This window comes from Diadema setosum, chromosome 14 (genome assembly GCF_964275005.1).
Source record: "Diadema setosum chromosome 14, eeDiaSeto1, whole genome shotgun sequence".
Taxonomy (NCBI): Eukaryota; Metazoa; Echinodermata; class Echinoidea; order Diadematoida; family Diadematidae; genus Diadema; species Diadema setosum.
This window is the reverse complement of record NC_092698.1, coordinates 23,072,786-23,094,009: the sequence shown is the minus strand read 5'-3', so window position 1 is coordinate 23,094,009 and position 21,224 is coordinate 23,072,786. Positions and strand designations below refer to the sequence as shown.

The 21,224-nt window shown below is 38.7% G+C and overlaps 1 protein-coding gene across 2 annotated transcripts in view; it reads right to left on the bottom strand.

The window, feature by feature from the left end:
* Positions 1-21,224, bottom strand: part of LOC140238144 (uncharacterized) — an 83,225-nt gene that overhangs the window by 45,963 nt on the left and 16,038 nt on the right. For both annotated transcript variants that reach the window (XM_072318083.1, XM_072318082.1), the window contains exons 11-17: positions 20,252-20,627; positions 19,021-19,172; positions 18,563-18,684; positions 17,355-17,495; positions 14,799-14,958; positions 13,259-13,741; positions 4,722-5,024 (exon numbers count right to left, since the gene is read on the bottom strand). In XM_072318083.1, coding sequence (XP_072174184.1) covers positions 4,722-5,024; positions 13,259-13,741; positions 14,799-14,958; positions 17,355-17,495; positions 18,563-18,684; positions 19,021-19,172; positions 20,252-20,627 — 1,737 coding nt within the window. The remainder of the gene's footprint in view (positions 1-4,721; positions 5,025-13,258; positions 13,742-14,798; positions 14,959-17,354; positions 17,496-18,562; positions 18,685-19,020; positions 19,173-20,251; positions 20,628-21,224) is intronic.

Here is a 21,224-nt window from a genome sequence, read left to right as displayed (position 1 = left end):
GATCATACACATAGAGGATTCGGAAAATATCCTTACAGATATCGAAATAAAAAAAAATGGAAGACTGTCAGACAGAATGCTTTAAGTATAGAATAAGACATAAACATTTTTATACACTAATGGTTAGTCCTTTTTCGTCCCTTTTGCGAGAAATGTTGAGAGCTCACAAGTCCTTAGATCCGAGTTTAAAGTCCCTGGCACACAAAGGATTAATTATCGGGTATCGAGTGATCATACACCTAGAGGATTCGGACAATATCCTTACAGGTATCGAAATAAAAAAAAAAATGGAAGACAGAATGCTTTAAAGTATGGAATAAGACATAAGCATTTTTATACACTAATGGCTAGTCGTTTTTCGTCCCTTAACGAGAAATGGTGAGAGCTCACAAGTAAATAGATCCGAGTTTAAAGTCCCTGGCACACAAAGGATTAATTATCGGGTATCGAGTGATCATACACCTAGAGGATTCGGACAATATCCTTACAGATATCGAAATAAAAAAAAATGGAAGACAGAATGCTTTAAAGTATGGAATAAGACATAAGCATTTTTATACACTAATGGCTAGTCGTTTTTCGTCCCTTTTATACGAGAAATGTTGAGAGCTCACAAGTCTATAGATCCGAGTTTGAAGTCCCTGGCACACAAATGATTAATTATCGGGTATCGAGTGATCATACACCTAGAGGATTCGGAAAATATCCTTACAGATATCGAAAAAAAAATGGAAGACAGAATGCTTTAAAGTATGGAATAAGACATAAGCATTTTTATACACCATGGCTAGTCGTTTTTCGTCCCTTTTACGAGAAATGTTGAGAGCTCACAAGTCCATAGATCCGAGTTTATTATGTGAAGTGTTATCTTTAGTTCAGTTCAGTTCAGTTCAGTTTTATTTCTGCATGAAATTGCCAATGCGATATAACAAAAATAAGCAATGTGTCAGCATAATTGTCGTAACGTATACGCACTGGGTAGTACAATCGTATTTTAGCGAAAACGTATGAAGAGAAAGAAAGACATCAAACCAATTGAACGTACAGTATCACGGATGGAGCGCTTCGGATAAAGTTTATATATATATATATATATATATATATATATATATATATACATAAACACTATAATTGGAAAGGTAGGATATCATCTTTATGAGGAGATTTTGACTAGGAAGACGGTCCTCGGTAAACTTACGAAAAATAGTAAAACTATCATAAAATACGTTATAAACGTCTTCATTAGATTAAAATTTATCATACCCGCAACTTCAGATCGTACTTTTGCTCGCTACCTTAAGACAATCTGCGATAATTGAGCGTTGCCCCCTTCGTGGGAAAGCATGCTGTCGTGATTATTTCGATTAAGCCCCATAGAACGTAAAAACAAGCAATTACACAAGGAGATAGTAGTACAGACTGCATAGTAGTGAGATAAGCATTACTGCATTTAAGAATCTAACTGATAAATTCCCCTTGTTATTATAGTCTGTTATAATGGTAGTGACATTAATAATCACACTGCAGAAAAGTGACGGACCCACTTTTTAAAATACATTTCATGTAATATACGATTGATTCTTGAAGCATATCCAATTAATTTACAAGCAGCTATGCGAGTAATAATTAGGAGATTAATGCGAGCATAACAGCTTTAAATCAATGAGTCATGTAACAAGACCCGAAGAGTATCATTCCAAACATCCATCCTTATGTCTTATATTAGGTTTATGCAAATCAGCTTAGATCAAAAAATGTTTCCACTGAGAGAAGCCGCCATAACGCAGCAATTGTAAACAATGATTAAATTAACTTCACGTTGTTAACCAGACTGCCAGCATCCAATCGGGAGGATTTCTTAAAAACCCCATGCCTATAGGTTGATTGTATTAGACAAATCAAATCCGCAACATAAATATTCTTCTTTATTCGACATCTTACTCTCTGAGAGATATACATAAAGTTAGTTGCAGCATGTACAATTAATATTCTCAGTCCTTGCTCGTTAATTGCTATAGAGGCGGAATTTGCCGCTATTTTGCGTTATCGATGAGACCCAACTGTTTGATAAAGTTTTGTTTAATGTACTCTACTGTTTAATATTAGTATAGTCACATTGCAGAAACAAAATGACAATGTCAGTTCGAGCCGTGGTAGTAACTGTGACCATAATGTGTGGTAGTGTGTTAAACAAAGATTAAACCCAGCCTAGTTTGCTTTTAAACATTATAGCTGAAGCTGAAAGTGGACAAAAGTAGTGATTTACTGCACAAAAGTCATTGAGATAATCCGGCATCGGAACTAGCTGCACTCGGGCCCTCCATGCCTGCGACCAGTTTTACTGTTTTTGCTTCTCGTGAAAAACGCTGCACTAAAAAGAGTGGAGCGCTTTAGCTCTTCATTCACCTGACCAAAAGAAACAGACGAATTATAAATTTTGATTACGACTTTGAAAATTCGTAACATGATTCGTAAGAAAAGGTTAATGACAAAACGAAGAAGTGAATATACAGTAAAGGTGTAGTAACCCATTTCCTCTCATTCTCAAATGTCAACTTCACCACTTAATTGACAAGTGTACTTGAAGTTATGTAATGAATTTGATGTTTAAAACATTACCTGGAAATTTTGTATTCAGCTTTTCTTTGTATATGAAAACGCACATTTATTCGTTAATTTCATTTGCCAAATTTAGTAAGTATGACTTACGAAATGTTTTAGTTTATTGATAGGCATATAGTATCAAGAAAGTACTGGGCAAATGGATTCCGTTGTTATTTTACATTTGGCTCTTGTGCTCAAGTGTTTTTATGTCATAAAAGTACAATGTTATATCAGTTGTTTTATGATGTTGCTTCATTTGCAGTTGGTATATTCAAACTGCCAACTAAAGATTTCACATTAATACTCGCTCACCTGCAAGAGGTAGAACCGCACATAGTAGTAACAAAATTCACAAATGGATGGATGTATAGGACGAGAATAATAATAGCGTGCTTCTCTACACAACCTAAATAGGTGTTTGTTCCATGAACTTCTGTTAAAGTTGCATTGAATAACAGACTCTCAATATTCAAAAGAAGAGATAATTTCTCTCTTGTCCATAAGAGATATCCTAAATTTCCAGCTCTATTCAATGCATTATGTACTTTTTATGTGTTCTTTTTATAGTTTTCTAGCTCATTGTATTGTATTAATGTAGTATTCTAGCTGTAAAGCTCGGGATCGGCCCTAGAAAGACCAAAGGTCTATGTTGATCCCCCAAATGAGATGCCTGTTTTTATGTAGTGTTTTGTCTCTTGTCAAAATGGTATAGGACGTTTTTTCTATATCTTTTTATGTTCTATGTATAGTTCTCATATATAGTTCTCATGCTTTTATGAGATGTGGAAATAGAATAAAACGAAACGAAATGAAATGAAACGAAATGAAATGAAACGAAACGAAACGAAATGAAATGAAATGAAATGAAATGAAATGAAATGATAAAGAAATGAAAACAAGTTTCCATGTCCGCCACAAACAACTACAGCAATATTTCTTTAATTTCATCTTCACTGAAAGCATTGTATTACTGATTGCCTTTCATGACTATATAGTTAATTCTCCACTGATATAATTAAGTTTTACAATTCTTGGCACTAACACTACAGACGTACTATCTGCATCGCATACATCGACCAAAACAATCTACTTAGTATTTTATTTGCTTGTTCTCTATTATTATAGCACGTAAAGATTCCACATCTGATAGTCTGATAGTAATAAACCCGAGTGCTGTTACAAACGTTGAAGTAGATTCGTTTGGTATATACACTCCACAGACCTTGGTCTTCGTAACTGGTGACTACACCCCTCCCCTCCCCCAGAAAAACAAAACAAAACAAATACTTATATTTGTGTTTGTATTTATATGTATATGTACATATAATTTATAAACACAAAATAGCGTAACTTTTTTACGAATATGTTTTGAGCAAAATAACGTGGCAGGTGTATTCCACATAAACTTCTGTGTGAAAATGAGAATGACCTTTCGAGTCACGCTCGAGTGAGCCCACATTAAAAAACAAAATGATCCCTTCTCAAAAAGAAGGGGTCAGTGAAACATTGTTTTTGGTGCGTGTTTAAACGATGTTGTTGTTTTATCGTCCACTGTTTGACACCTCATACCTAGCCTATACTTCTCTCTCTCCCCCTCCATCTTAGACGGTTTGGTGAGCAAAATTAGGCTTTGTTCAACCCTTGTAAAACTGCAAAATCCATTGAGTTTGTTCATGAAAGACTTGATTATTAGATATTATAACCAACATGTTTCATCACATGTTGTTTGAACTTACGAGAGAGTCGTTATGTCGTGGTTGAATGAGCACACTTTAAAGATACAGGATGAAGAAAAATCTACAATGTACACTGTCAAAATTGCATGAGGGGGTCAAATGAAACACAATAGGGGTTAGCCGATACGTGTAGATATACCTTTGGCATTGCAAATCACTTTGCTCAAAATATTTTCTTTATCAAGTTACGTCATTTTGACTGAGGGTTGGGGAGTTACTTTTTTTGTTGTATGGATAGCATAATATAACAAGATGCACATATATATATATATATATATATATATATATATATATAATAACCTGGAGGAACTGTGTTCACCATCGGGAGTATGGCATCATAATCGACACTTCGTTACCGTAATGAAAGAATCAAGCTCTTACCTGCCACTGGGAATTCGAAGGAGATTTCGCGAATTGTCATTTCCGTTCCAGGTCTAAGGGGAGTCTTTGACTGCTTAATGTTCAAGACGTTATCGATGCGGTCGTACTCGGTTCCACCCTGTTGCCTGTCACTGGTGTAGACAGCCAGGTACCACTGCTGCGGGCCTTTTGGGATGCCCGAGTCTGCTGTAGAACGCACGAAGAACGTTGCCTCAATGGTGCCCCTCCCATCTCGGCCAACAGTTCCGGGGACACTCAGTTCGGACCGGGTCGAAGTGAGGCGGACCTGCGGTGTGCTACTTCCTGTTGAAATACACAATCACTTGACGGGTGAGATATGAAAGTCGTAATATATTCACAAAATTTCCGAATTTTTCATACCGTACTGATTCCACACAGATAGGCTGGGACAAATCTCTTTGAAGAGAAATACAAGGTCCACATTTAGAATTATTTCAGAGAATAAAGTGGAGTTACGCATGATATTAAATGTCATTATCTTCGAACTTCAGAAAGACGAGATATAAATGACCCCATACTCTACTATCACCAAGATATTGGTTTATTGCCACTTGGTCTACTCTCGGATGGTCTACTTCCCAGTTCGTCCAACACCACTAAGGCTAAACTCATTTGGTCTACCATCAATTTCGTCTGATACCCTTTGGTCTAATCCTCACTTGGTCCACTGCCCAGTTTGGCCAATTATCGCTTCGTCTAATGACCACATGGTCTAATTGCAATGTTGTGTCCTTGAATTTTTGCCCTCTTTGTCCAATGAACTGTGGTCAAAAGACGAAGTAGACGAACTGGTAATGAGGCCAAGTGATCATTGGACTAAATGGTCATTAGACGAACTGGTTGTACATGTATGGGCAAGTCCAAGATATCGCGCACCTTACGTATGGGACATTCAGAGATTTCAAACCTCTGAAAAGTAATGAAGGAGCACTTGGATTTTATTGTTTATCATCAGGAGGACTGGTACTCTTGAGAAGAATATTGTGTTTAAGTTTGGTGTCATTTGACCTTGGGTTGATTATTTTATTAAGAAAAATATGCCAACTTACGTATGGGACCAGAGAAAAACTGGATTTTTCAAAATAAAGTTTGAACTGAAAATTCTCTGAAAGTACCTTACTGATCAAGTTCTGTTTGGAAGTGAAGAAAGGTACAATACTGAAGTATCTTTCAGCAAAGTTTCACTGCAAAAGAATAAAGCATATTTTCATGAAGTTGGTTTAATTAACGAAAGTACACCTTACGTATGGGACATGGCTCAACTTACGTATGGGACATTTGTCTTTAGTGCACAAATGCATTCATGGGAATGACTTTAAATTTCCCCATAGTGTCATATTCAGTTCCACAAATCATGCTACAACATGTAACAAATGAAATAGACTTCTAAGTGGGTACTTTCCCGGTTCAGGTACCCAGCAAAAGCTAAAATAAAACAAATAAAAGTAATTACCAATTTACAATTAAATGTCTTAGTTTGAATTCCGTCATGCATTAACACTGTCCTCATGATGTCTACACATGCAGATAATAGTATACTGACACTCTATTTCTAGCCCATTTGTAATTACTCTAGTCAATATTTTTTCATCAAATGAAAAAAAAAAATGAGCAAATTCTAGCTTGTGACCTTGATATAGCATACATGTACATGTACAATAACTAATTTGTAGTCTTGATAATTTCAACTTTAGAATCAAATGTCATGTACAATGTATTTGCAGATACAGTTTGAAGTGGGTACTTTCAGTAGCTCTAGGCTTACCTTGCAAGTTGTCTAAGTTTTTATAAAGCTTTATAATTGTTTGAAATGCAGCACAAAACACAACAACAAGAGTACTTCATTTTGCTCTGTAATCATCATGTTTTGCCATGTGAATTTTAGCTGAACTGCAAAATCAATCAAATTTTAATGAAAGTTTTAGATTTTAAGGAGATAGAAGAATGTATGTACCAATGCTGTTTCTGTTTTTTTTTTTTTTTTTTCAAATTGCTTGGCTTCGTGTCTATGAAACCAAAGACGACAAAATTTGTGCTACTTTGTACATACATACATGCTTGTGTAGTGATACAGGAAAGATTATCATTTGCACATTCAAATCTAGATTTGAAACACTTAAGTAACTCACTGATCTGCAAATTACAATTTTGAATAAATTCTAATAACCTCATTTGATCATACACTACCAGATTGCAGTGTATGTTGATAATTGTGTAGATGTGGGGTACAAAGTAAGTATGAGTTGATGAAGGTGTCTCAGAGCACATCTGTCTCTTCAAACACAAAATAGAAAAGAAAATTGAATTTCCTATTTGTTTGTGTAATTTGTGTTTTTAGCACTCCATGCAACCACAGAACCAGTATTGATATTGTGGTTTATAGCAAATGTAAACTATAGTCTTCATTTTACAGGATTTTCAGAAATCATGTTCATGACCTTGATAAGTCATGACATATTCTGAGGGTGAACAGTTGAAATATTAACAATCATATCAAAATAAAAAGTACAAGTGTACTCTCATAGGGTTTTTCCTTTGCTATCAACTCAAGTAATGACAAAGTTACCTGCTCACACCTTAAGTGATTTTTCTTTTCAGTAAGACCTATAATGTTGTCATTGATGCGCGCCATAAGCACAATTGTTTTGATTTCGCTTTTGAGGCTGTACAACCTGTGGTACATGCTGAACAGTGTACTGCACCTAAAATGACACTCAGAGAATCCCATTCTTGGACAAAGTCATTTTGTAGAGAGGTAAAGTTGAAAATGATAACTGAATTAAGAAAATGTCCAATATCAAAATGTTAACGGGGAATGTTAATTCAAGACCAGCTGCACAGCCTGTAATGAAAATAAGAAATTACAAGTATAAATGAATATTCTTTATTTTCCTTTCTTAATCATAGAATGACTCAATAATGCTGTCCTTACACTCTCCCTGAGGTCATCTGAGTAGGAGAGGCAGATATATAGACATATTCTTCAGAGTAGGTGCAAAGATAACCATTAACCAAACAAATGTAAGGACATATAGCATCCATGTCAAAAGGCGGTTTTCCCATTCACTTTGCATGTAATGTCCCATACGTAAGGCATTTGTCCCATACGTAAGCAAACTTTAATTAGTTATAAGATGAAGGACTAATTAAATTTCCTCATTTAGTTTTGCTAATCTGGAGTTGAAATGAATAAATTAGAACTTCCTAAAGTATGATTGGTCAATGTTACAAATCTTCAGAAAAAACTTAAAAAAACATACTCAAATCCTTACGTATGGGACACTATGTTCTGGGAAAGTGCATAATTTGCATAATTAATGTGCTGACCTTGTCTTACCAATTGCAGATTATACTAACTCATACAGGGGTCATGTCCATAAAGGAACTAGGTCAAGGACAAATTCAACTGATTTTAGATGAATATTTATAATTTGTCCCATACGTAAGGTTTGTTTTTGATTTATGCAAATCAAGGCCATATTTCTTGCATAAATTTGCATAATTCAATATTTTCTTTGCTGGAAACATATGATTTAACTCTTTGGCTACAAGATGATATCAATAACTTTTTGATAAAATCAAGATGAATTTTGAGCATCTGAGGGGACATTATCTTGGACTTGCCCGTATATGAAACGGAATAGACAATGTGAGGTGAAACTAAATGGCTATTTAGACGAAGTGGGAGTAGACCAAGAGATAGATCACCAAGATATCCAGTTGCGACAATTCATGTGCAAATTATAAGAGGCTATAATGTCAGCGCATAATAACTGACATTTTCCTTTTCTTTTGTTTAATTTCATTTCTTCAATATATATATATATATATATATATATATATGATTTTAAAATTAGTAAAAAATTCAGCTTTCAGTTGATTGCAAACATGACTTCATCTCTAATAGACTCTATAAGTCTTTAAAGCTTATCACAATTTTAAACTACTTTGTTGCAAATATTTCAATAAAAAAAGTAATGACTTTATTAAAAAAAAAAATAATGCCTCCGGCACCCTTCGGGCGGAGGCATAAAGACATGTTTTAAAGGGATGGCACAGTATTGGTGGCATGGGTGGAGATGAGATTTGGGATTTTAACTTTTTGCGAGATACCAAGAAAACACTTAGGAAATAGTACGGAGCATACCATTTTAAAAGGAATTCAAAGTTTATTTGATGAAAATCGGGTTTGGAATTACTGAAACATCCACAAACAAAGAAAGACAAAGCGATTGTAATAAAGTGTGGGTCCCACCCTTTATTAGAATCGCTCTGTTTTGGATATCTCAGCCATTTCAAAACCAATTTTCATCAAATAGATGTTGAATTCCTCATGGAATTACATATTATTTTGATAAGAGGTTTCTCATTATCTTACCCAAAATGTTAGAAACCTGAAATCAAGTCTCAACCAAAACTATATGATCATTTTAAGCTTTAGATGAGAAATTATCTGATGCGAATTAAAAATATGAGTGTGATCGATGAAGTTGCTTTCGCAGATACACACAAAACTTAGTAATCCTATAACTTTCACATAAGGTGTCCTTATATTCGAACTTTCAAACTCTAACCGCTCTCTTTGATCTAGCTATATTGATAAACAGCAACTCAACACAAAGTTGCACCACGATCCCGCCATTGTGTAAGTCATTTAACTATGTGAAGTCATGTCCCTTTTGTGTGTCATTTACAACAGCTTGCGTTTTTGGACCTCCATAGAACAAGTCGGTGCTCTGCAAGGAATAACGTTACCATATCTGTATGTAATCTCTCACACCATTCGCAAAACCCATTAATTCACACGGGTTGTAGAGCCAACTAATGTCAAAATCGACCACTAATGTCAAAACAACCACTAATGTCATAACACGTCGACGACAAATGTCATAACAACCACTAATGTCATAACACGTCGACGACAAATGTCATAATGACCACTAATGTCATAACACGTCGACGACAAATGTCAAAATTTCCATTTTTACTGCAAATGTCATAACACGTCGACGACAAATGTCAAAATCGGATTAACCACTAATGTCATAATTAAACACATCGACGACAAATGTCAAAATTTCCAAATTTTGCTGCAAATGTCATAACGCGTCACAGGGGTATATCCAGGAATTCCGTCAAGGGGAGGCGCCTTTACAAAATCAAAGGCTGGCGAGACCCTTCCCCCCCCCCCCCCCCATTTTCTTATTTTTATTTCTGTTGCGTTAACAAAATATATAGAGAGGGCACCAGAGGGGGATGCGCCCCCTCTCGATCCGCGATTGCGTCAACCGCAAATGTCAAAATTGGGTTAATCACAAATGTCATAACACGTCGACCACAAATGTCATAACGCGTCACAGGGGCGGATCCAGGAATTCCGTAAAGGGGAGGCGCCTTTACAAAATTAAAACCTGCCGCACGCCCTATTTTTGTTTTTCATTTCATTTGTGTTGTTTCTACAACAACAACAAAATTGCTACCGCACCCCTATTTTTTTTTCTTGTTATTTCTGTTGTTTTAACAACAACAAAAAAAAAAAGATAGAAAGGGGGCACCAGAGTGGTATGAGTCCCCTCTCGATCCGCGATTGCGTCAACCACAAATGTCAAAACTCATTGCTTGCATTACAGGGGCGGGTCCAGGAATTTCGCAAAGACGTCTTTTCAAAATGAACCCCCTCAACTTATTTATTTCTTTTCATTTTTACGGAATTCCTGGACCCGCCGCCGCGGCGCCTGTAATGCAAGCAATTAATTTTGACATTTGTCGTTGACGCAATCGCGTATCGAGAGGGGGAGCACCCCCCTCTGGTGCCCCCTATCTATTTTTTGTTGTTAAAACAACAGAAATGAAGTGGAAAAAAAATAGGGGGGAGCGGCATGTTTTTTGTAAAGGCGACTCCCCTTTACGGAATTCCTGGATCCGCCCCTGTAATGCAAGCAATGAGTTCTGACATTGTGGTTGAGGCAATGGGGGATCGAGACGGGCGCATCCCCCTCTGGTGCCCCCTCTTTTTTTTTTCTTCAAAACAACATAAATAATAACAAAAAGATGGGGGTGCGCCAGGCTTTTATTATGTAAAGGTGCCCCACCCCCCCCCCCCCCCCATTACGTAATTCCTGGATCTGCCCATGTTTTACAAGCACAATGAGTTTTGACATCTGTGGTTGACGCAATCGCGGATCGAGAAGGTGGCGCATCCTCTCTGGTGCCCCCCCCCCCTCTCTCTCTCTCTCTCTCTTTCAGTTAAAACAATAAAACTAAAAAGGGGAAAATGGGGAGGGGGTGCGGCAGCTTTAATTTTGTAAAGGCGCCTCCCCTTTACGGAATTCCTGGATCCAGGCATTATGACATTTGTGGTTGAGGCAATCATGGATCGTGAGGGGGCGCATCCCTCTCATGTGCCCCCTTTCTTTAAAAAAACAACAAAAACACAACATAAATAAAAAGAAAAAAAATCTTCAAAACAACATAAATAATAACAAAAAGATGGGGGGGGGGGAATGCGCCAGGCTTTAGTAAAGGTGCCCCCCACCCCCCTTTACGTAATTCCTGGATCCGCCCCTGTATTACAAGCAGTGAGTTTTGACACTTGTGGTTTGCGCAATCGCGGATCGAGAAGGGGCGCATCCCCCTCTGGTGCCCCCCCCCCCCCTTCTCTCTCTCTCTCTCTCTCTCTCTTTAGTTAAAACAATAAAACCAAAAAGGGGAAAAATGGGGGTGGGTGCGGCAGCTTTGATTTTGTAAAGGCGCCTCCCCTTTACGGAATTCCTGGATCCGCCCCTGTAATGCAAGCAATTAGTTTTGACATTTGTGGTTGACGCAATAGTGGATCGAGACGGGCGCATCCCCCTCTGGTGCTCCCTCACTCTATTTTCTTCAAAACAACATAAATAATAAGAAAAGGATGGGGGATGCGCCAGGCTTTTATTATGCAAAGGTGCCCCCCCCCCCCCCCCTTTACGTAATTCCTGGATCCGCCCCTGTATTACAAGCAATGAGTTTTGACATTTGTGGTTGACGCAATCGCGGATCAAAAAGGGGGCGCATCCCCCTCTGGTACCCCCCTCCCTCTCTCTCTCTCTCTCTCTCTATCTCTCTCTTTAGTTTAAACAATAACACTAAAAAGGGAAAAATGGGGAGGGAATGTGGAAGCCTTTGACTTTGTAAAGGCTCCTCCCTTTTACGGAATTCCTGGATCCGCTTCTGTAATGCAAATGAAGGGTTTTGACATTAACTTGTGGTTGACGCAGTGGCGGATCTAGAGGGGCCCCTCCCCGTCTCTGTTTTTTGTTGAAACAAAAGAAAGAAAAAAAGAAAAGAAAAAGAAAGGGGAGGGGTTTCGCTGGCCTTTGAGTTTGTAAAGGCACTTTACGGAATTCCTGGATCCGCCCCTGTGACGCGTTATGACATTTGTGGTCGACGTGTTATGACATTTGTGATTAACCCAATTTTGACATTTGCGGTTGACCCAATCGCGGATCGAGAGGGGCGCATCCCCCTCTGGTGCCCCTGTCTATATTTTGTTAACGCAACAGAAATGTAAATAAGAAAAGGGGGGGGGGAAGGGTCTCGCCAGCCTTTGATTTTGTAAAGGCGCCTGCCCTTGACGGAATTCCTGGACATGCCCCTGTGACGCGTTATGACATTTGCAGTAAAATTTGGAGATTTTGACATTTGTCGTCGACGTGTTACGACATTAGTGGTTAATCCGATTTTGACATTTGTCGTCGACGTGTTATGACATTAGTGGTCATTATGACATTTGTCGTCGACGTGTTATGACATTAGTGGTTGTTATGACATTTGTCGTCGACGTGTTATGACATTAGTGGTTGTTATAACATTTGTCGTCGACGTATTATGACATTAGTGGTTGTTTTGACATTAGTGGTCGATTTTGACATTAGTGGGCTCTACACGGGTTCACTCGGCCCGTGACAGGTTTATTGCCACTTAGTCTACTATCAGATGGTCAACGTCCCAGTTCGCCTAACACCACTACGGCTAAACTCGTTTGGTTTACTATCAATTTCGTCTAATGCCCGTTTGGTCTAATCTTCACTTGGTTTAATGTCCAGTTTGGCTAATTATCGTTTCGTTTAATAACCATATGATGTAATCGCAATTTTAGTCTCCTTGGGACTTTTTTCCATTAAAAACTTGGTCTAATAAACTGTGGGTATTAGACGACATGGGCATAGCCCATCTGGAAGTAGGCCAACTGGTAATGAGGCTAAGTGGCAATTGGACTAAATGGTCATTAGACGAGCTGGTTGTAAACGAAACGGGATTAGACCATGCAGGTTGAGACTGAATGGCTATTAGACGAAGTGGGAGTGGACCAAGTGATAGATCACCCCGTGATAAAGTAAAGTTGACTTTTATTTTTATTTTTATAAAATGGGCAGGATCATGCCAGGATGCAAGTACAAAGTAGGAAAATGTGCCGAATTGCACAGTGTAACAACCGCGGATATATGAGGGACATTTTTCGAACGAATGTATGCTCTCACCGCCGCCACCAGGACGGGGAGGATCTGGCCTGGAGCTGCCCGTCGATGTGCCATCTCCGTCTGTGCAGGTGATAGGGACACACTTTGTGAGGGCCTTCCTGGGTTTCCCCTTCAGCGAGAAGCGTCCGGTCTTGGAAAGCTCTACGCAGAGAAATCTGGTCTTCGAGCAAGACTGTCCGGCCAGATTGAGATTGTACGGGCGATCGTTGAATCGCACGACGTCTCCCGTTCGAAACCGACGAATCGCTTCGTAACCGAGGTTGAGATTAGCTGTGGCTACCTTGCGTCCTTTGCCGTTCTTCTTCGAGCTCCCCCAGGCTTCCAAGGTCCATCCTGGCTCCATATCCAGGTCGGTAGTCCCCCTGCTGTCATAATTGACGCTGACATCGAGGGTCATCTGGTTTGATTGTCCAGCGCGCACGGCGCTGCGCGGCTCGCGCGCAATGCCCAGACTGGTGACGGTGAACTTTGGCTTCGGTGCGGCTAAAGGTTCGGATGGGGTAGGGTTGGTGGGAAGGGAGGGATCGACAGTACCACGAGAAGGGTTGGCAGTAGAAAGTAAACCGTCACTCGGGTCAGTCCCTGCTTTGTGCAAAAACACACATCAACTACAGCAATGTATTATTTGGGTACGATGTCAATGTAAATCTACTGAAAGACAATGTGAACATGATGTACAATTAAAGATGTGGTGCCTTTGTTGCTTTTAATAGACGTTTCAGAAATCATGAAATATTCATACTTGTCATACTTAGAGATCAAATATTTTAGTGGTGGAAACTCTCTTCATGGAACAGTTTGGAGCGTTGCTGTATACTATCAAGCAAATTAGAGATAACCAGCACTTGCCATTTGAAAACGGTTGAACAATACAAGAAATTACTGTCGTGTCTAGAATTTCAGAAATGTGACATGTTGGGACATATGGGGTGGATGGAATAATTGCCAGCATGTTTATTTTCATTGGATTTTTTTCTTTCTTTTTTTTTGGGGGGGGGGGTTGTGTGTGAGGGGTGGAAGGGGTTACTTAAGTTAATCATACTTTTCATCTCAGCTTTCCGAGTCTATGTTGTTGTTTTTTGGTAATATTGAAGGTAATTCTTGTTTTAAGATAAATATTTTATACCGTATACTTGAATACAAGTGGGGATGACGAGTAGGATTTTTCTCAATAGAAATAACAACTTGAAAGGCGCATAATGCTATCGCAGCTTCTCCACACTCTTCAGCAAACATGAAAATAAAGGCTAGAGACATTTTACAGGTAAAGGCTTTTCTTTCTGCACTGAACTTATTTGAATCGAAGTGATTTAAAATGTTCGATACAATTCGCTACTAAGCGATACCAAAATTCATCATTTCATCAAATAATTCCTTTTGGCGCACTGTATACCTCTTACATTTGCCAAAAGGTTTCATAAAAAATGTGAAACGTATATATCCATATAGACTAACATATTGCCAATAGCCATACCTCATATTTTTAAATAGACAGTGGGGCCATTTGTCTGGTATTATTCGCTCTGTTACGAAGACTTACCAGTACATCTGACCTTGCTACATCCCACGAGATTCGAAGCCTGATTTAAGCGCGCCATGAGCTGATAGGATGGGCTGGGATTGTCCTTCTGAAGTCTGACACACAGGAACTTTATGTCCGTACACGTTCGACCAGTCAAATCGATGGTGTGTGAAACACGCTAAAAGAAGTATAGTTTCATGTGTTACGATGTTACACACAAAGGGGTTTGTTACATGATAGACACACATTTCAACTGTAAAATATTAGTTGTAACGTATTTACATTCCTTTTGGTTGTACGTTACTACACTGTGAAATACAATATTATTGACTCATGAAAAACACGAGCTTGCAAGTGACAATGATATGTACATATATGCGTATTGTTACATACTAAACGAATTAAAATTAATGAAATATGATTTTTGTCAAGACAATGCATTTTATCAGATCTGAATCCTTCAGCATAAAAATATGAATATAATAGCTTTCTCATTCTTTGTGGAATTTTTTTCGCAACGTTGCCTATTGACGGACATCTAGTAATTATCTTTATCATGAAAAATCCTTTCCTTTTAAATACAAACAAATAACCAAAAAACATAGCAAACTCCCACTTCTGACTTTTATTGACAAGGTACCTCATGCTATTTATGCGTGTAACTTCTTCAATTTCTGCAAAAATACTTTGTTTCTGCTATAAATGCAAGAAAATAAATGAATGAAATGAATCAAAGCTATAGATACTATTTTTCAGACACTGAAATGTTTCTTGATTTTTCAAAGGACACGGAAGACTATAAAAGTTTACTTTATAAATCAAGTCATTAGAGAATTCGATGGAGGGCCTTAGAATAGTTTAAAGATTATTTAACAAAGCGATCGCTTCGTAAGTATGTAATTATGGCTATGATTCCCATTTAAAACTGATTTTTTTTTTCCTACGGCGTTTCACAACAGTCCTGTTAAGTCACCCTTATTCATTTTGTACATCAATCTTAATCAACCTCATCAAAGATTCTTTCTTTTATTTGCTTTGAAGATGCTTTTTTTCTCATCGAAATTCATATACGCTTGTAACTGCACTGCATACTTTATGAAGGACTCAGTCTTATCCAATTAATGCAAAAACGTTACCTCTTTATAATTATTGGAAAAAACTAATTACATGCTATCTAAATATATTTAAATATCATCTATATTTATGGCAAAGGACATGGGTCTAGGCCTACCTGTCTCGCTCTACAAGCCTTGTGATTTTTTTTTTACTTGTCTTTACGGACTTGAAATGGCTCACTGGTATACTACTGAGCCATTTTATGTACTGTTTCTGTACAACCCTAAGGTCAAAAGTATAAAAGCTCGAAAGCATGGCAATAAACCACGTTGAATTTACGCTAACTCCACTGAATGTCTGCCTCCTCTTCGCGCACTGTACACATATTATACAGTATATATATATATATATATATATATATATATATATATATATATACCATGCGTGTTAGACATGTTATTATATTTGTCATGAATATGCATGTTGATACAAAGTGGGTGTGGCCTGTTCGGCCCACGGTGGAAGACAAGATGGATCGAGGCTGGGACAATGCGTCTGAGGAGGCGAGGGAAGAATAAAGTTTTCATTACTTTAACCCTAAAAGGGCCGGGGGGGGCGGAATCCGCCCCCCCCCCCTCGACGTTTCGCGCTATAATTCTGTAATGCGAAAAGGCCTCGTCGCGAGGCTTCTTGACTTTCTTCGTTCAAGTCTCGCGCAACTTTTGAGACCAAATTTGCAACGTCCGCGCATACTTTTGCGAAGCCACGCCCATTTTTGTAACGGAATGTCGCCCCAAAACGGGCACAATTTTGTGATTTTGTGTACATTTCCTATGGAAAACAGTGCTCTGTCATGAAAGGCATAAAAACCTGATTATTTTTACAATTAATCACTTTCATTGATTGATTTTGTGCTAATTATGGTAGAAAAGTGGTCAGTGACAATTTCCAATGAAAAAACAAAGAAAAAACAAAAGTTGAAAAACAAAGAAATACATAAGAAATTCTGAAAACAATAAAATACATAAGAATTGAAATGAGTTTTGGAAGTTTTTGTGATGTACAATTGTTGAATATGCTAAAACAGATTTACAGATCAAAAATTAGACTCTCAATGCTTTTAATTAGGCTAAAATATCACCGTGAGCTTAATTTGCATAATTAATTAATTAAAATTAGAAATTGATTGTTTCAAAAAATCTTATGACACAAACTTGTAGATTATGACGCGGGTCTCATGCATGCAAAATTTCATCGCGATCGCACCTCCGCTGGCCGAGATCTCAGGGGGGGGGGGGCGGAATCCATCCCCCCCCCCCCCCCCCCCTGAGCATAGCCAAAAAAGCCCGGCCCCTTTAGGGTTAAGTTTGATTAGTGCTGGTGATTTGTTTTGGTGTCAGAACGTGTGACATGTTGTTGCCCCACCAGGATTTCCCTCCTTCCGTAATAATATCACAGGAAATTAATGTGGCGTGCAGTGTCATTTGCAGGCTAGTGGGGCTTTCACCATGTACCAACCTGGAATCCGAAAGGTTGTCTCGGCACAAGAGCGGTGTTTTCTTGAGAGTAGCTGAGCACCTGATCGGCAGCAGAAATTTGTGCCCCTGTTCCCGCGGCGTTCTTGCTCCCCCATGCCTGTAGCTTCCACAGGTTAGAACCCTTTATTTGGAAAAGCACAATTTATGGTGTATTAAAATCAGAATTTTATCAAATATTTTAAAGCTTTAGAGCGATTAATTCAAGTGACAGGCATACATATCAGAGTAATGCGGGGTATTGGAGATTCTCGAATAAAACATGCTACTACACAGTCTTAAAAACAGTCCCGAACAACATTAAAAGTAACCTTCAGTAATAGGAAACTGGTAAGTTACAGATTCACTAACACAGAGACACACTCATACCTCTGTTCTCTGAACATTAAAAAAACCAAAACCGTTTTTTTTTTTTTTGTAGAATATGCCCTCGTTGCCCTTCACGAATAATCTATAACGACAACTCTTAATAAAGATGACCTTTATATACAGTTAATTCACAAGTCAACGTCAGATTTATCAAATTATTAACCATAAAAAGGTGCAACTCATTAAAGGGACTGTAACGTACTGGTTGAGGTGGGGATTCATGTTTTGAACATTCCTAAGTAAGATAATGAAAAGCCTCTCATGAAATATGAAAGAGCATGTAATTTTAACAAGGATTCAACATTTATTTGATGAAAATTGGTTTTCAAATGGCTGAGATATCCAAAAAAGTGCTAATAATAAAAGACGACATGCCACAACTTTATTAGGATCTCTTTGTTTCACTTTGTTTTTGGATATCTCAGCCATTTCAAAACCGATTTTCATCGAATAAACTTTTGATACCCCTTAGAACTGCATGCTCTTTGACATCTCATAGAGTGGTTTCTGAATATCTCGCAAAACGTTAAAAGCTAAATCCTCACCTCGACCAGAACTGTACACACCCTTTAATATGTATATCTAACGCTTGATTATCCTCATAATCGTCAAACATCCCTTTCTTAATCACCCAGTAATGATACTTGTATATCATTTTCCCCTTCACGCTACCCTTTCCCCTTCCTTTCCCCCTTTCTCTTCCCTTTTCACTCTCCTTGTCCATTCAAAAATGGAGGCTTTGCTATAAAAAAAGAGAAAAACCAGTGCAACAAAGGGAGAGAGAGGACACCTGAACGGCTTGAATGAAGGCTACCCTCCTACCTCAATTCTCGTGGTTTCTTCCGTGTCGTATCTCACGTCGACATCGAAGGTGACATCGTTTCGTTGCCCTTCACGGAGTTCTACGGCTGTGGGCCGTACGCTATTCACACGGATCGTTGGCTCTGAAAACGAAAAAAAAAAAGAAAGAAAGAAAGAAAGATAAATGTAAACAATAATCTTCTAGCATTCATCCTGATACGTTAATGGTATCCACGATCTCATTTTGTTGAATTAATAAAAATTAATGAAATAAGATTGAGCAGGATGTGTCTGGGGAAATCATCACGAATGAACGAGTGTCAAAACTCTGTATAGCCATAAGAAGGATCATACAGCGCGGCTGGTGAAATTAGATGTCTTCTATTTTGTCACGTTTTGGAAAATTCTCGAGCAAAGCAGTGATTCCAAGAATATGCAAACGCATTTATTTCTAAAATGTACACACATCTGATACATACCTTGGGAGCACTCCTGTCTTTCGCATGAAACCATTGAATTGGTGGAACCTCTCCCTATCAGCGTGTAGCTTGGTCTGGGGCGCGATCCCTGGCCAAACTCGAGACAGAGGTAACGTTTTTCGGGAGAGCAACCCAATCCACGAATGTCTAACCTGGGAGTTCAATTAAAGAGAGAGAGAGAGAGAGAAACATATCCTGATAAATCCCTTTTCCTGTTTTTTCGAAATTGCAGCAAGCCATTACAGGGAACCAGACAAGTGTGAGGACTTGGTATCAAACAAATCTTTACTAAAACTGTCAAAGGCTGGTAGATTTGGAGTGCTCTTATAAAGGACATCATAATTTAGCCAAGTCTGCAATAACTGACAGGTTTGGTTCATGTTCGTGCTTAAAGGTAGGGAATCCCATTTGCATGAGTTTGCAAGAGTTGTATAAATACAGTGATGTTGAAGAGAGTATCATTTTAGAAACTCCCATAAAGTATTGAAAGTGGAAGGTAACATTTAGTACATTTTTATTGACCGTTAGATTTTGAATTGAATTTTTTTCGGGGCTCACCGTAAATTCCAGTACATTACTAGGCAACCTATGTGTGTCCATCATGTATATTTTGTGAAGAAAGTTCATCAAAACTTACAAACATTTCTATATACATTCTTGCAACACACTCTATATGTTATTACATCAGCTCTTATACTTTTAGATTTGTGTTTATAGATTAAAAAAAATACAGAAGACTGCAACAAAAAGGCTTAAGTGTGGCTGACACACAGAACTACTGAGTAGTTGAGTTTTGTGCATTATTCAAATTGTAGATAACTGTTGACTTCCAAATTTCTCAGCAGTGGCCTATGTAACAAGTCCCCTGAGGTTTATATTTAATGTTTTGCTGCATTTGGGGAGGTCTGTAAAAGGTATCCCCTACCTTTAACGCATAGGGTGGTTTTATTCAAATATGCGTCATCTCAGTCAGAATAAAATGTAAGTGTTTGTTTGTTCAATTTACGAATGCAACAAAAGTCTGGTCACTCCCATATCTGAGATGTCTCCCTTACACTACAGCCGTACGCTACGAGTAGGTCTTACATTGCATGCTTCTTCTCCAAGAAAAAAAAATCAAACAAACTGCACTGTCAAAAATACAAGGCGGACAAGTATACGTGCGTTTAGTGGTCTACTGTTGATCCATATAACAGATGTTAATGTTTTGGTTAGTATCGGAAAGACGTACCTTGTAGTGACCGTATATGTGTTGGGTCTTCCGCTGCGAACCTCCCGGTTCCGATCCGAACCCCTCAGCAGCTGCTCGTTTTCGTCGGTCCTCGTACTTCCGCTGGAGTCGGAGCTGGTGAAGATGCCTAATCGCCACAGGTCGGAGGTCCCCGGCCCACCAAAAGGATCTGGTGTTGGATCCATGCTAACTGATGCCTCCACCTCCATGGTTGAGGAACCATCCGGACGGGTTCCTGTGTTTCCTGTGGTTCGAACTCCCCATGAGAAGGAGCGTAGACGCACTTCAGGATCGCCCGAGCTCCCACCCCCTGTGCCTCCGGATCCACCCTGACCTCCAGATCCACCCTGACCACCAGATCCACTCGGTGTTGTGTCTGTAGAAAAAAGAAAAAACCAACGCATGAAAATTGTCACAGACCAAGCTTAATCTAGCACTGTGGTTATCTTAGTTGGACGGGAAAGATATACATACTGGTTAGGAAGAACAAGCCCTTACGATCACACAGCTGAACCAGAATAATTCTAATCAAATATAATTGAGTGTTAGCGTACATGAATATTTCAGTAAATTCTCTCCGCAAATCAAGATGGAAGCTTCCTCTCTAAGGTTGGCTTTAAACACAGAGGGTACTATATTGATGGCACACATGTGACACTTACGCAAAATATCAAATATCATTTAATTGCAAGCCTAACCCGCCTGACACGTAGACAGCTGACAAGACACGACCGAGTCGCCTCCTGGTAGAGGCATCTTAAAGTTTGGAATCGGAGCATCTCCCTTGCCAAACTCCACACACAAGTATCTCACGGCATCGCAACCAATTCTCCGCACATCGAACGTTGTCCTCACGGTAAACTCTAGAGGGGCTGCCGCGTGCATTGGCATTGCAGCTTCTTGCTGATCTAAAACCTGTCTTTGGTAACCAACTTTAGTTCCGGACCCCGTCATCGACTCGCTGCCATAGAGT